This window comes from Nylanderia fulva, unplaced genomic scaffold, assembly GCF_048542155.1.
Source record: "Nylanderia fulva isolate GAGA-0341 unplaced genomic scaffold, ASM4854215v1 Scaffold89, whole genome shotgun sequence".
Classification (NCBI taxonomy): Eukaryota; Metazoa; Arthropoda; class Insecta; order Hymenoptera; family Formicidae; genus Nylanderia; species Nylanderia fulva.
In genome coordinates, this window is record NW_028191015.1 from 247,033 (window position 1) to 263,152 (window position 16,120).

Below are 16,120 nucleotides of genomic sequence, written 5' to 3' on the forward strand. Positions count from 1 at the left end.
AGACAAAATAGAAACTATAGACAACGACTTACAAAACAACGAACAAAATTTTTATGCACGGAAGCAATTTGTCTACCCAATGACATTTACCGGAACAGTAATGACAGTAGCTACAATATTCATTTTAACATGGATAATAATAATAAAAAGAAAAAATAAAAACAAAAAACAACCGAAAACTACAACAAATATTGACTTCGAAATACCGAGATCAATCCTAAGAAGAAGTCAAAGTACTAGAATTTAAGAAACGATTGTAATACTATACTGTAACGGGAAACCACTATTATATGTAAGTTAAGAAATTAAGAACGAAAAACTTCGTACCTCCGTTTTTCTTTTTCAACGGGGGAGGAATGTTATAGTCCGAATGACTATAACTATATTATATTATATTATATTAACATAGTTTTAATAATAAATTAGTAAGTCAGCTATTATATAATCATTTGAGAAACGTTCTCACGCTCTCGCAAAGCGCTTATCGCGAAAAGACGCAAACGCGATGAAATATAAGCGTTACGCCGAAACCCGCGGACCGCAAGCGAAGAATCAACCTGCTTCGCTTGCACCTAGATAAAAAGTGTGTGAATAAAAATTAGCCAATGAAAGAGCTTCTCTACATCTTCCCCCGAAAGATGTAGAAAAGGGCAGGAGACCACCGCGAACGGAAAGCGAGGCGACGAAGGCAGTCGCTAACGAAAATCCAAAAGGTCGAGTCGCTAACTAGAACCTAACTAGGAGTCGAAGACAAGCCGCAGAATATAACTATCACCTGTAATCCGATTATCGAGAGCGAGCACACCTAACTAATCACCCAGGTGGGATTATACATAATTAATCCAACTCAAGAAATAAGCGAAATAAAAGATTTATTCAAATACACAAGCGAAGTTAATCAAAGTGGAGACGCCCGCCGATCCTAGGATCCTCATCCTTCAGTCGACTGAGACCCCAAAATTTTCCGTGCCTTCTCGGAGGCACAACAACTTGTTCTGGTCTGCAAGGCGGGAGGCTTCCCTCTAAAAAAATGGTCAGCTAATCACCCTCAGTTACTGTCTACATTACCTACCGAAGACTGCCTCCAGCAAGAGGCAAGATGGTGGTTGCCTGGGGAAAGTCATGCCACTCTAGGATTACGGTGGCAACCTTGCGACGACCTCTTCTCCTTTGCCACCAGCCAACCAACGCTGTCCACGATCACAAAGCGGTCAGTTTTATCGTTGACAGCGAAGCTATTTGACCCGCTCGGTTGGCTGTTTCCCACGACTGTTCTCGCCAAGACTCTAATCCAGTCTACGTAGTTACTCGGTATCGACTGGGACACTCCTCTTCCGGACGACCATGAGAAGGCCTGGTTACGCTTCCAAGCGGAGCTCCTCCAACTGGAGAGACTGCACGTTCCTCGATGGCTGGGCGGAGGATCGACTGACTGCCGCCTGGAAGTCCACGGATCCGCTGACGCCTCAGTCCGTGCCTACGCTGCTGTGGTGTACCTAAAAACCGAGAAGAACGGGGAGTATGGAGTTACGCTGATTGCTGCCAAGACGAAAGTTGCTCCGCTGAAACAAATTTCCTTACCTCGGCTCGAATTATCAGCCGCAACTCTTCTGGTCCGCCTTGTTCAGCAAACGCTGCCTCTCATCGGAGATGAAAAGGCGCCTCTTCATCTCTGGTCAGACTCCACGGTGACTCTCGGCTGAATCCGTGGACATCCTTCTTCCTGGGTCACATTCGTTGCCAACCGGGTCAGCGAAATTCAGACGTCGCTCCCCGACGCCCTTTGGCATCATGTCCCTGGACGCGAAAACCCGGCCGACTGCGCCTCTCGAGGCATCTTCCCTGGAGAGCTTGAGGCGCATCCACTTTGGTGGCAGGGTCCCTCTTGGCTGAAAACGGAGAGCGGCCCTTGGACTGTCTTCGGAGATGATCTCAGCAACGTCGAGCTACCCGAGCGTCGAGCTCGTTCGCACGCTGCAGTCTTGGATAAGCGAGGAGACGAACCGGAGCTGCTACTCCGATACTCCTCCCTGCAGCGACTACTTCGCATCACCGCCTGGTGTCTCCGGTGGTTACGACAACGCCGACGGCAGCCCATCCTTCTCATTCGCGACGGCGAGGTAGACGCTGAAGAACTTCATGACGCGCTGATCCACTGGATACGGGTCGTCCAAGCTGCAAATTTCAAGAATGAATTAAAATCGTTGCGAGGACTGACATCACTACCCAACCGAAGCCCACTCAATAAACTCAGCCCGTTTGTGGACGATTCGGGCGTTATTCGCGTCGGAGGGCGTCTACAACATTCTCAAATGTCTTTTGAGGCTACCCATCCAATCATCCTACCGAGTTCGTCGCGAATTACTCACCTCGTCATCGATGAACATCACCGACGATCGTTGCATGGGGGCACCCAGCTGACCCTGTGTTCCATCCGTCAAGAATTCTGGATTCCTCGTGGACGATCCCTCGTCAAAAACCACATTCACCGCTGCGTTAGATGCCTGCGATGGCGGTCGGCTACAGCACAGCCTCTCATGGGTGACTTGCCTGCACCCCGAGTGACGCCAGGAAGACCGTTCCTCCATACTGGCGTCGACTACGCCGGACCCGTCTGGCTGCGAAGTCCCAAAGACCGCGGGCACAAATCTTCTAAAGCCTTCATTGTCGTCTTCATCTGTTTAGGTTCCAGGGCCGTCCATCTTGATGTCGCCTCGGACTACTCGGCCGACGCTTTCTTGGCATCCTTGCGTCGGTTCATCGCTCGGCGAGGTGTATGTCACACGCTATACAGCGACTGTGGGACCACCTTCATAGACGCCGACACTCAACTCCGAGACTTATTCTCAGCCACAAACCCTGAAGGACGTCGCGTCGCCTCCTTCGCTGTTCAGGAGCAAATTCAGTGGCGGTTCAACCCGCCGGCTGCGCCCAACTTCGGTGGTATCTGGGAAGCGGCAGTCAAGTCGATGAAGCACCATCTTCGCAGAGTGATAGGAGATGCTACACTCACCTACGAGATGGCCACTCTCCTCTCCCAGGTCGAGGCTTGCCTCAACTCTCGGCCGCTGCAACCGCTGACCGACGACCCGGAGGACTTCAGTGCGCTGACACCAGGCCATTTCCTCATCGGCTCCGCGCTCTCCGCCGTCCCCGAACCGTCGCTGACTGAAGAATCGCCGTCGCGCCTCTCCCGGTGGCAGCTTCTACAACAGATGAAGGATCATTTCTGGTCCCGATGGTCCCGCGAATACCTACACACGCTGGCTCATCGGCCGAAATGGTTCAAAATTAACCGGGAAGCTCGCGTCGGTCGACTCTGTTTGATACGTCACGAAATGACCGCGCCAACGAGGTGGCCTCTAGCACGCATCACCAAATTGCACTCCGGAGCCAACGGACACGTTCGCGTCAGTCGAGGTCCGCACCGCCACCACTGTCTTGACGCGACCCGTTAGCAAACTCGTTTTTCTTCCCGACGCTGACGATCTGTCACCTAAAACCACAAGCAATTAGTAAATTCATCAACACTTCATTTGCACCGTGCCAAACTACCTCACATCAATCATAACTACATTCCACTCTTTTCATCGCTGCAATCTTCTTATCACTCAACTATTCGTTTCATTATTCAATCACGGTTAATATCACAATCGAAATTGTCGCGTATTCCTCGATGCGTTCACCGACACGCGTCTATACTGCTGCGCTCGAAAATAAACAGCTGTTCGATTCAGCATTCCTTGAGCGAAATCCGTCCGAGCACGTGCGCTCCACGTGCCCGTCACTCGCGAGAGCGTGAATAGGCGCGCGCCCCCTCTCTCGCACTACTTAGTCGATTGCAGGTATACTGCAAGGCGGGCGGAATGTTCGAAAATCGAACGGCTAAACGCAAACTGAAAAGGCTTAAAAACATTATTGCGTTAAAACTCATGCAATCGTGACATGCAACATGCATCATGCATCATTTTTTATTAATATTCTTTCAAATAGCGCTCGGCCGCACAGGTATACGTATACCCCGCGCCTGCGAAAAGGAAGCGCTTACGTCAAATCACCGATAATGGTAAACACCGCGGTCGCGCGAGAGGAGATACAATTTAGTCCCGATAACAACAAAACGACTATTTTTCTGAAAGTAAATAATTACACTAGACGCTCTTTCGACCTCAGCCGAATGATAGAATAAAGAGAATTATTCTCGACTATTCTAGAAACACGGGCCTATAAAAACCTCCTCTCTCGTGATCGCGGCGCTCTTTTCCGATTGCTCGTCGCGTCAAGAGTGTGCTTCTACTGTAAGAAAAGGATCGCTTGTCTTTTTCGTTTTATCACGTTTAATTACCGTTGCTTGCGGAACATTTAGTTATTAATTATCGACTCGGCTATTTCTTTTGGTTTATTTTAATCAGTTATCTTTTTGTAAATTCTGTGCGGTTTCAATACTTGTATTTTTCTTTGTCTTAGTCTTAAATATAGTTTATATTAAACAATACGTGTGTGTCGAGTGCAGTGTTTCGCTGTCTTCTCGCTTCCGAACTCCCTATCCTGCCTTCCGTCGCGCACAATGAGGTTATTTTATTTTGATTTTAGTCTATATAAATTAGATGTAATACGTTTCCGCTGACGCAAGCGTCCTAGCTTTTATTTTCACGCCCATCGATGAATGCGCATGATTTTATTTTAATCCTTTTGAGTTGCACATATGACGTGTCAAGTCGCGTAAAATTAATTTTACTTTATTTTATTTTGTGCAACTGACGTTTAGACCGATCCTCAGAAAAACACTCATCTGAAACAAAAATCATATAAAGTTTTAGTTACCGTAAATAATGTGTCAAGTTCATTTTTAGAGATTATTTACAGATATTGTGATTCCGAGTTTATTTTAGTTTGAAAAGGTCTAAGCGCAAAATTATTATTTTGTGATACAAAACATAATTTTAAGTTAATTATGTTAAAAATGAAATATTAGTCATTTAATAATTAATCTAATAAATAAATATATTATAAGTAGTTATAAGTTAGTATTAAGTGTATAATAATCATAATATGCGAGACAGCGCATGTTTATACTTACATGTTAGTTTTAAGTTAAATAGGAACTTTTTACAAACACAGCTTACACTGACAACTCGTGAAAATAGAACTCGCGACGAACCGAGTCTATCCCCGAGCGCGGCGATTCGACCGAGACCCCGCGGTGGGGTAGCGCGCGTGGATTGGCCGGCGGCCCGAGAGCGGGGAGATAGACAGCGGCCGGGTATAAAACCCGTGGCATCCCGTCACTCGTGATCAGTTTAGAACATTAGTTCTTGACGACTCTCACCGAGAGTTAACGTCAGTACATGGATTTCCAATCGCAAACTTCGAGTTCCGTGGAAGTAAGTCTGATCAACTGACCAGCAAGTACGACTAGTGCATAAGTCGCGATCACTGATCGGCATTGCGTTCGTTTACGTGTGTTGCGGCAAAAACAGTTCGATTCGTTCGTCTCGTCCGATAGACGACTTTTGATAAACGCGGAAATTACGCGTACGCGGCCCGCGCGATCCAACGATCGATATTCGATAGTTCGTCGGCACATTTGTCGGAAATTGTACGTGAATATTGTGACGGAAGTACACAAAGTGTACACTGCGTTAAATGGAAATATACTGCCTTTGACCAAGAAAAAAGTGTATGATACTTACCTTCACTCACGTATCCCACGCTGATCCTCCTTTAGGTTGAGACGTTGTTCGCCGCCATACGGACATCCCTCGCAGACCTGAAAGCAAAGGAGTATATAAGTCGGAAGTTCCCAAGACGCATCTAGCGTCAAACGGTCAACAGCGCATCAGCGGCCTGCATCAAAGGACCGCGCAGCAGCCTACAAAGGAAGCGACGGGACTAAACTCTTTAGCTCATCCAAGGCAGACCGGGATCCGGTACGACGACTCACCTTGTTGCTTACAAAGGTAAAAGTAACTGGCGACCGTGTAAATGAAAGCGGGGCATACTGTGTAGGTAAGCCGGGAATACGTGCATGTTTATCTTGTTCGTCCGGTCACATAACATCTTTCGGGAACGTACGATATTCATTGCATATTCTGAAATATTGTTTATTTATCATTGTCGACGTACTATTAGAAAAATGTAATCTGCCTATCACATGGATTATGGCGAAATAAATAAGAAAAAGTTTAGCATTCTTGTCGCTATAATGAATCTTTATTGCTTATAAATTTTCTGAATAACTTGCATTTTACAGTAAATAAAAACATCAGTACATCTACTTTTAAAACTATGAACTCTACATTAACTTGGTAAAAATATGTTTTAATAGTGTATTGTGATTATGGCGATAGTACATACTGATACATGTATATAGCATATGAAGTCTGAGTGTGGAATGCATCATTTATATAAATCAATTTTATACATATTTATCTGTGAAGTTCTGCAGAGAGAAGCTATTTTTCATTTCTTTACCTCTCATGGTAAGTCTGAATAACTATTTACAGGTATATATATTTTTAAAAAATAGTTGTTTGTTATATACGTAAATAAAAAATCTATACACTTTTTAAAAAATGCAAAGAGATCAAGATCTTTAAAATGATATGTTCAATGACAAATATTGTAACCTCATTTCAGAGCTTGGCAAAATGTCTTTTTTCTCTCATTGTAAGATGAGTCACAAACATAGATACAATTATTTCTTTAAATACATATTTTTTACATTATTAAATAAATATCTATATAATTTCACCTTAGGATAAGTTTCAGTTAAGAATCTGACCAGCGATGGGTGTTGTAACTTACATTCAAACTACTTTGTACAGGAACTTTTCCTTTTTATATTTATGGTAAGTTTAAAAATATATATATTTATTTATAAAATGCATATTTTTTACATTGATAAGTAAAAATTTGTCATATAGGTTATATGAAGAAATTTTTTGTCTAACGATGAATTCAAAAAGTAACTTTTTGTTCATAGTACACACAATCCAAGATTGTAATGGAAGCCAGAAAGTTTTAATGGTACTATTCTATAACGCTGAAAATTAATTTTCTACTTGTTCTAATTAACTACCTGTCATAAAAACTTTAACTTTTGTATTTTATACAATGGTGAGTACGTACAATTTATTAATAGATTTATTAAAATTAGCTATAGATATTTATTTTTTGATATGTACAAGTATATTTTTTATATGATTAAATAGAAACTTACTTCTTATGTATGTTTTAGAAAAATTCCAAACTGTCAAATTGTATGATTGTACAATAGTATCCATATATGTAACTTCATGTTGGAGTACTTACTTGGTAAATAACTAATTTTTTCTTAGAACATATATATAAATATTAGGAGACGCGGTAGTGTCTCCGGCCATGTTCAAACCCTAAAAGACCTTAAAAGACACTACAAGTCTCTTATCCTGCACCATCAAAGTCCATTTTTTGGGGGGTGTAGAACTACTAAAATATAAAAAATTTTGAATTGCACGTAATATAACCTGAAAGGCGGCATCGCCACGAGTAATTTGAGCCAAGAAGAAATAAAATCGGTCAAGCCGTTCTGGAGATACAAGCGGTCAAAAAGTGACGTTTTTCATGAAAAATTAAGAAACGTTTCCTTCTTCTCTGTCCGCGTCCGCTGACGCCATCAGGATTATATATTGTGACGTGACGCTTTTGAGAGCGCCGTCACAAGGGCGAAAAGCCCGATCGGGTAGGACGCGGGGATCTAGAGCGCCCCTCATTTCGGGGAGGGTGCGATCCGTCGGCGTTATTTCGTTTTTTTACCGTATTTTTGCGAAAATCGCAGTTGCGCGCAGCGCCGGCCCGCCGATGCGCGTGCAACGCGATTCGTAGGGAAAGCGACAGCGACGACCCGAGAGAGCGGCAGGAGAAGTTGTAAAGCAAGAGAGAGACGGAGGATGCTGGAATACCACAGTGGAAGAGAAGGATGGATCGAGAGTGAGAGAGAGAGAGCACGGGACCGCGCGCAGTTAAGTATCCAGTAGCCGAATTTAATTTATTATCTCTCGCGCAATGTTGAAGCCGTACGGATATTCTAGGATACCGAGAGGACTCGCGCCTACACCTGGACCGCTCCTGGAAGAGGACGACGGAGGGCCCGGCCAGCCTACCGCTTGGTCCCCCAGGAGAGAAGCCGCAGGAAAGGACCCGGAGAAAAATCCTCTCGAGCAGCAGGAAGATACCGGCGAGAGAATTACCCCGCTAGAGGGGGAGGCGGGGAAGACTTGATGGTCCAACTTATTTTCGCGGGCACGCGGTATAGACAGAGGTCACAATAAGATACTCCGGGACACGGCGCGGTATGCAAAACAAAGATAACAAATAGATGACGGAAATCTCGTGACTCTCTCGCACGATTCTCTCGCCGAGTCGAAAGCAATGAAATATGTAACAAACTCGCGGAGAACGGCTACACGCAAACTCCGAAAATCTATTAATCTAGCATATAAGAAACGTGACTCTGAATATCCCGGTAACCCGTTCTCCGCGAGTTTGTTACATATTTCATTGCTTTCGACTCGGCGAGAGAATCGTGCGAGAGAGTCACGAGATTTCCGTCATCTATTTGTTATCTTTGTTTTGCATACCGCGCCGTGTCCCGGAGTATCTTATTGTGACCTCTGTCTATACCGCGTGCCCGCCATCGATCCTATCATCGAGGGAATGCGCGAGAGATCGGCGCGGCACGTAGGGTACCGAGGCGCGCGAGGCCCGGCTCTCCACTGTTCGGTGTGCCTTAGCACAGAGAGGGTGCCTCCAGGACTCCCAAACGTGCGACCCGAGGACCAGACTACACCGCCAGAAACTGTAAGCCGCCTCTCGAGTAGTCGTAGATCCGTGTTGGTTGGTACCGTAGGTATTGATCGTGTATCGTAATTACCGTGAGTACCGCACTCTCTCATTTTTCGTATCGTTTTGTGTGTGAGAGAGCGGACTCTCTCTTTTCGTTTTTTGGAGTATCGTATCGCGGGGCCAGCCGACTTTGCGTTTCGCGAGCCGAGCCCTCTCCGAAAAGTGCCGCCGACAGTCCGTCGTCTCGAAAGTCATTATCATAAATCTGGGTTACCGGGATATTCAGAGTCACGTTTCTTATATGCTAGATTAATAGATTTTCGGAATTTGCGTGTAGCCGTTCTCCGCGAGTTTGTTACATATTTCATTGCTTTCGACTCGGCGAGAGAATCGTGCGAGAGAGTCACGAGATTTCCGTCATCTATTTGTTATCTTTGTTTTGCATACCGCGCCGTGTCCCGGAGTATCTTATTGTGACCTCTGTCTATACCGCGTGCCCGCGAAAATAAGTTGGACCATCATAACGTTTACCGATTTTGTCTTTGTTTATCCCGTTTGTATATTATTGTCGCAAAATTCTCTAAGATGTTTCACATTGTATAATAAGAATTTTATAGATCAATTCCGAAATACCGATATTCGCAGATCTTGATATTATATTTTTGTTTCCCTACCGCTAGTTTATATATTACTGTTTGTTACATAATTATATTATCCAATTATATTTATCAGATGTCCAATTGTAAATCCTAAGTGTCAAATATATATATCTGTCAAATTATAACACCACGTGTATGTCTCTCTATACCTCTCTCTCAACCATAGACCCAACCATCCTATAGACCCGCGACTCTGTATAACATCTGGGGAAGTTAACTTAAGTACCGTTCACATTAGTCTCGTGGCGCATTTCCATGCGCCTGGCGCCCAACTTTACCGTGAGTTAATAAACGCCCCTAAGTGCGAGTAATTAACTCTTCTGATACCGATTTTTTACCGTTTCACCATTTAAACTTGGGGAATCTTTAAATTGAACGCTCCCCTGTCCGAACTTGGCGTTTCGGAGCAGGAAAAGACGTTGCAAATTTTTGGCGCCCAACGTGGGGCCACGCCAATAGAGAGAGAGAGTATTATACCTAAACATTTTTCCTTTTCCTTTTTTTTTCTTTTCTTTAAATTGTTTACCGAAATTTATATTTTTTTTTCTCTCTGTGGGTGAATTGATATTTCATGTGTTTTTTTAACAGTTTTGTTTCGTCTTTTCGTTCTCGTTTTCGTTTTTTTAGTTATTGTTTGTTAGTTAGTGGGAAAATTTTTAGTGTCGTCACAGTGATAGCTGTAAAGGGAAGATTTGAGGATTGGGGAATTTATTTTGGGTGAGTAATTTCGCCCGCGGTCCTCGCTTCTGAAACTTGTGAGCCATAGGGAATAGGCCGATTTCGATACCGTGACGCTGTAATTGAGAGCGCTAAGTACCGTTTTATTAAAATACTTATTGAGGGGAAAGTGCCGATAATTTTGCGCAGTTTTTTTTCTCTTTTCGACCTTTTGTTTTAAGCCTGATACCGAATATTTTGTGAATTTTTTTTTGTTACTGTATATCTGAGTACCGAATACCGTTCCGGTGCTTTCGCTTGTTGAATATTTGAGCTTGCTTCGTTTATCTTGTGTTTTTTTTTGCCCGGTGGTCTCGTTTATTTTTATGACCATCCGGAGATTTTCGGTTATTCACCGCCGTGCTTGCGATTATCGTTAGCAATAACAAGCCGAGGGAAAGATAGAAATATATTATTGTTAGGGATACCTTTGTTTCTTTTGCCTTCTCGCTTTCCGTGTTAGGTTTTGTTCCGACTTCTAAAGAGGTTGGATAAGTTGATATTGAAAGCAATCGCCACCGATCGGCTGATTGCGCACGCGCCGATACAACAGCTATCTGTCCCCGATAACTGCTGCCCTCGGCGATAAGCGTAAAGGGCGCAAACTAGAGCGGCGCGCGCGGGAGAGTCAAAAGGGTATTTAAGCTAGCGAGCTGAGAAACCCGGGACTCTCCTTCGAGCAGTATACCTAAAAGATAGTTGATTTTTGTATACGGGAGTCTTACGAAATAAATAGCAGTCTTTGTCTTTACGTGAATATTTTGTTGAGTGACTTTCAAACATTTTTCTCGAACCTTCGTACTTTCCGCGCTTTCTAAGAACAGTTAAAACTTGTAACAGTCATCCGTAATTAAATACTTTATTAAATTCTTACATTAATAATCTCGATTTCTTACAACATCAGAAGTGGGATGCGTGCGGAGTATCCATCGAGACACGGGTGTTTCTTTTGAATAAATAAGAACTGTTTTTGTCTTAAAACAAAGTGTCGATTTATTCGCTCGATTAGATTCGTGTATGCGGACACGCGCGTGAATTACAATGGACAGGGCCTCTCTGGAGAACCTCACGATGGAGGAGCTTCGCGAGGAAGCGGATAAATACGCTCTCCCGACAGCGGGAGGCCGTAGCCACTTGGTGGACTCAATTATGAGTCATCTAGAGCGGCACGAGCCGGTCCAGGAGTTGGCTCAGCTCACAGCACCACCAAGTAGGACCCAGAATAAAAAGGCGGCACCGGCTAGGGCAGCAGGGTCGTCAGAAACTTCGGCGACGGCCACAGAGTCTCTGGAAATGACAGAAATGATAAGACAGATGCTGGTGACTATCCAGCAGCAGCAGCAGCAGCAGCAACAGCAGCAGCAACAATTGAACATGCTACTTAACTTTGTGATGGAGCAGCGACGAGAGCCCGCCGCTGTCCCGGTTCTGCCACTAGATGCGGAGTCTGTCTCTTCGCCGGGTCCTTCTAGGGCCCCGAGAGTGTCACCGACGGACGATGTGGACCGTCGGACGGCGGAGTCCTGGACGCCGACAGGTTCAATCCAGGCACTGGCTTTGCAAATCCCGGAATTCGCGGGCCAAGAGGATGATAACGTGCACGCGTGGGTCCGACGGGTGGACAAAGTCGCCCAGGTCCACAACGTTACAGACGGGGCGATTCTCTTAGCAGCCTCCAGCCGCCTCACCAAATCGGCTCGCCGGTGGTACGACTTGCAGGGAGACGCCGCGGTGAAATCCTGGAGCGGCCTGCGAACAGAGTTAGTTAAGATTTTCGATCGGAAAATTTCGTTCTTTCGTGTAATGCAAAAAATAGAGGCACGAAAATGGCTTCCTGCAAAGGAAACCTTCGACGATTATGCCATAGAAAAACTGGCAATGCTGCATCGAGTGGACCTTCCCGAGGCGGACAAGGTGCATCTGTTGGTGAGCGGAATCACCATCACCACTTTGAAGGCGACCGCGCTGTCACTATCGGAGGACACGGTGGACGGCTTCCTGGAGAGGATGCGGCGTATCACTCAGGGCGCCTCCGAGTGGGACCGGAAACCAGCGCAGCAGGGTCAGTCCAGCAAGGGCGGCAAGGAGTCAGCCTGCAGAAATTGTGGTAAAAGAGGGCATACTCACAAGGACTGTAGAGGTGAGACCACTTGTTTCTACTGTAAAGAGAAGGGGCATCGTCGGTTTGATTGCCCCGCATTAAAGAAAAAGGAGTCGAAGTCGGCGACCAGGGCGCAGCCTGCATCGGGAATCACTGCAGCCAACGTGACCGCGGACGAGGTAGCATCCGATTTCGTGGCGGCAACACAGGAAGCGTGCAAGTCGACCGTCGACGACCCGTTGATTTCTATAAACGAAATTTTAGGAAATTCATGCGATTTGTTAGGACTTATAGATACGGATAGCCCGGTTTCGCTAATAAAAAATAGCGTATATGAAAAATTTATTGCGCCATTTTGCGTTCTCAAATCGGTTGAAACAAATTTACGTAATCTATCGAACGTCCCGTTGAAAATACTCGGGTTGGTGGACGCTCAGATAACTGTGAAAAAAATTAGCGACAAAACATTTTCAATACGGTTATAAGTTTTGCACTCCGACGCGTTCAAGGGCGACATTATACTTGGGAGAGAATTTTTGTCGAAAAACAATATCACTCTAATATACGAACCGGCGGCGCAAGGTGAACATGACCGAATAAACATGTTTGCGAATTTGCCTTTGTATATCGACGAGGACTTGAGTTTAAAACAAATACTCGAGGAACATAAAATAGACTTCGGGCGCGAAACAAAAATAAAGTTGCAAAAAATTATTTTAGAGATACAAGAACAGGACACGTCACCTGTAAACGACGACTTCTCAGTGCGTGTACATTTGAGAGATCCGTCAATCTATGCGTTCGCACCCAGGCGCTTCGCAAATGTAGAGCGAACGCAGATCCGGCAAATCACAGACGACCTCCTAGAGCGAGGTATTATTAGCCGAGCGTCTCGCCTTATTGCGCGCGGGTCGTACCTGTGAAAAAGAAAAATGGTAAGATGCGTTTGTGTGTTGATCTGCGACCGTTGAACAATCGTGTGATCAAGCAAAAGTATCCGTTCCCGGTAATCGAAGAATGCTTATCGCGATTGAGTGGAAGTCGCGTTTTTACATTATTGGACTTAAAAGATAGTTTTCATCAAATCAGAGTCCATGAAGACTCCATGAAGTACTTTTCATTCGCGACCCCGGACGGTCAATTCGAGTTTACCCGGTTGCCATTCGGTTATTGCGAGGCACCGGCCGAATTTCAGAAAAGACTAATTAGCATCCTTAATTCGTTAATCAGAGAAAACAAAGTAATAGTCTATATAGACGACGTGCTAATACAGTCTGTAACAATAGAGCAAAATCTTGACACACTAAAAGAAGTTCTCGTTATATTGAAAACGCACGGCTTCGAGCTAAATTTCGGAAAATGTAAATTTTTAAGGAAGAAGATAGAATTTTTGGGATACATAATAAACGCGGACGGGATTACATTAAGCCCCCGTCACGTGGACGCGATCACAGGATATAGAGAACCGTCCGACAAATTAAAATTACAACGTTTTCTAGGACTCGCGAGTTATTTCAGAAAATTTGTTAAAGATTTCGCGCTGAAAGCTAAACCACTACAGAATCTTTTGAAAAAAGACGTTGTATACAATTTTGACGAACGTTGCGCGCAAGCATTCGAAACTTTGAAAAAGGAGCTGACTGCCACTCCGTTGCTGAGACTGTACGATCCGGCGGCCGAAACCCAGTTACACAGACGCATGTTGCTTAGGGTTCGGAGCGATCCTTCTCCAGCGACGCGATAATTCCTGGGGTCCAGTTGCGTATTTTAGTCAAGGTACGAACGCAGCAGAGAGCAGGTATCACAGCTACGAGCTGGAAATGTTAGCAATCGTTAAATCAGTTGAGCGGTTTCACATATACTTATATGGCACGCGGTTCACAATTGTAACAGATTGTAACGCAGTAGTATATGCCGTAAATAAAGCAAACCTAAACCCGCGAATAGCTCGATGGACTCTCGCGCTGCAAAATTACTCGTTCGACATCATACATCGTCCAGGTAGTCGCATGGCACATGTAGACGCACTTAGTCGAAGTGTCGCACACATAGACGAACTTCCGCTGGAGAGACGACTTGAGTTCCTTCAGCTTGCGGATTCGAATATCCTAGAAATTAGTAAAACGTTAGAACTAGAGCATAATGATAAATTCGCATTAGTAGACGGATTGGTTTATAAGAAAATCGATAACGAACTGAAATTTGTAATTCCGGAGTCGATGATATCCAATATAATGAGAATTTATCATAACGAGATGGCTCATTGCGGAGTAGAAAAAACAGTAAACGGAATCTTAAAAAACTATTGGTTTCCCACCATGAGGAAGCGCGTAAAAGAACACATAGACAATTGTCTTACCTGTCTTACAGCCAATAACGCGCTTAACAGGTTCAAAAGGGAAACTCAACTGCATCCTTTGCCCAAGGTTCCGTTAAATACGTTGCATGTAGACCACTTCGGTCCACTGCAGGAAACTGTAGAAAAATACAAATATATCTTAGTAGTGATAGATGCTTTCACCAGATTCACCTGGTTGTTTCCCAACAAAACAACCAGTAGTAGAGAATCAATTACATGCTTAGAAAATATTTTCACAAGTTTTGGCAATCCTATGGAAGTGATATCGGATAGAGGAACCACCTTTACCTCTAAAGAATTCATAGAGTTATTATCGGACAAAGGTATCAAGCACCGCAAGGTGGCCGTAGCAGCACCCTGGGCAAATGGCACAGTTGAAAGAGTGAACAGATTCTTAAAATCATCGCTAACCAAGCTCATCGATGCGCCAGATGAGTGGAAAAATTATTTAGGGAGAATGCAATACGTGATCAACAATACGTACCACACTGTGACTAAATCAAGTCCAGCAAAACTAATGTTAGGTTTTGACCAACGCAGCCATTCGGATCACTCTCTAGCCAATTTCACGAAGGCCCTTGTCACCGTCGATGAGGACCTAGAAAAAGAGAGAGATATTAATAGGGACAATGCTTCACGAGCAACAGACCTTGTGAGAGCATACAATAAAGAATACAAAGATACTCACAGTATCAAGCCAACGCGATATAAACCAGGGGAGTACGTTTTGATAAGGGACACTGCCCCCAAAATAGGTACGAGCTCAAAGCTCAAACCAAATTATAAGGGGCCTTACCTTATTGCAAAAAGTCTGGGCAATAGTCGCTATGTCGTTAAGGACATCCGAGGCTTTAATATTAAGCAGAAACCCCTGGATACGATCCTTTCCGCAGATAGAATAAAACCTTGGATAAAAATAGGGAAAAAAGAGACCGATTAATAGGTAGTCGCCAAGGTAAATAATCTGTATTGTATAGTCTAATGTTAATAAGTGTAAAAAAAAAAAAATTTTTTATTAATGTAATACGTACCTGCGTAAAATAAATAGAATACGTACCTGTTAAAATAATAAGCGGTACTACTTAATATTAAAAAAAAAAAAAAAATTATAATTTCGAGACGAAATTAATTGCAGCATGGCCGAGCTGAAAGCAATCGCCACCGATCGGCTGATTGCGCACGCGCCGATACGACAGCTATCTGTCCCCGATAACTGCTGCCCTCGGCGATAAGCGTAAAGGGCGCAAACTAGAGCGGTGCGCGCGGGAGAGTCAAAAGGGTATTTAAGCTAGCGAGCTGAGAAACCCGGGACTCTCCTTCGAGCAGTATACCTAAAAGATAGTTGATTTTTGTATACGGGAGTCTTACGAAATAAATAGCAGTCTTTGTCTTTACGTGAATATTTTGTTGAGTGACTTTCAAACACCTTTCTCAAACCTTCGTACTTTCCGCGCTTTC

The 16,120-nt window shown here is 44.3% G+C and overlaps 1 protein-coding gene and 1 long non-coding RNA gene across 2 annotated transcripts; one reads left to right on the plus strand and one right to left on the minus strand.

Annotated features, from left to right (window-relative positions):
• Window positions 1-2,537: 2,537 nt before the first annotated feature.
• On the plus strand, window positions 2,538-8,262 carry LOC146719716 (uncharacterized). Its single transcript, XM_085489604.1, has 3 exons — window positions 2,538-3,355; window positions 5,769-5,930; window positions 8,073-8,262. Exons 1-3 carry the CDS (start codon window positions 2,538-2,540, stop codon window positions 8,260-8,262), a joined length of 1,170 nt encoding a protein of 389 aa, XP_085345730.1.
• A 6,087-nt stretch (window positions 8,263-14,349) lies between these two features.
• On the minus strand, window positions 14,350-15,850 carry LOC114935788 (uncharacterized). Its single transcript, XR_014926365.1, has 5 exons — window positions 15,720-15,850; window positions 15,351-15,567; window positions 15,147-15,260; window positions 14,663-14,778; window positions 14,350-14,411 (listed from the first exon to the last, which is right to left on the minus strand). It is a non-coding gene; the product is annotated as an uncharacterized LOC114935788 (long non-coding RNA).
• Between the last annotated feature and the right edge of the window lie 270 nt (window positions 15,851-16,120).

Excerpts from the sequence above, each read along its gene's own strand:
- LOC146719716 (XM_085489604.1), top strand. The coding sequence starts at position 2,538 with ATGGGTGACTTGCCTGCACCCCGAGTGACGCCAGGAAGACCGTTCCTC. Across the intron at positions 3,356-5,768 it reads GAAATGACCGCGCCAACGAG|ACCTGAAAGCAAAGGAGTAT; the intron begins GTGGCCTCTAGC and ends CATCCCTCGCAG. Across the intron at positions 5,931-8,072 it reads CCAAGGCAGACCGGGATCCG|GATACCGAGAGGACTCGCGC; the intron begins GTACGACGACTC and ends CGGATATTCTAG.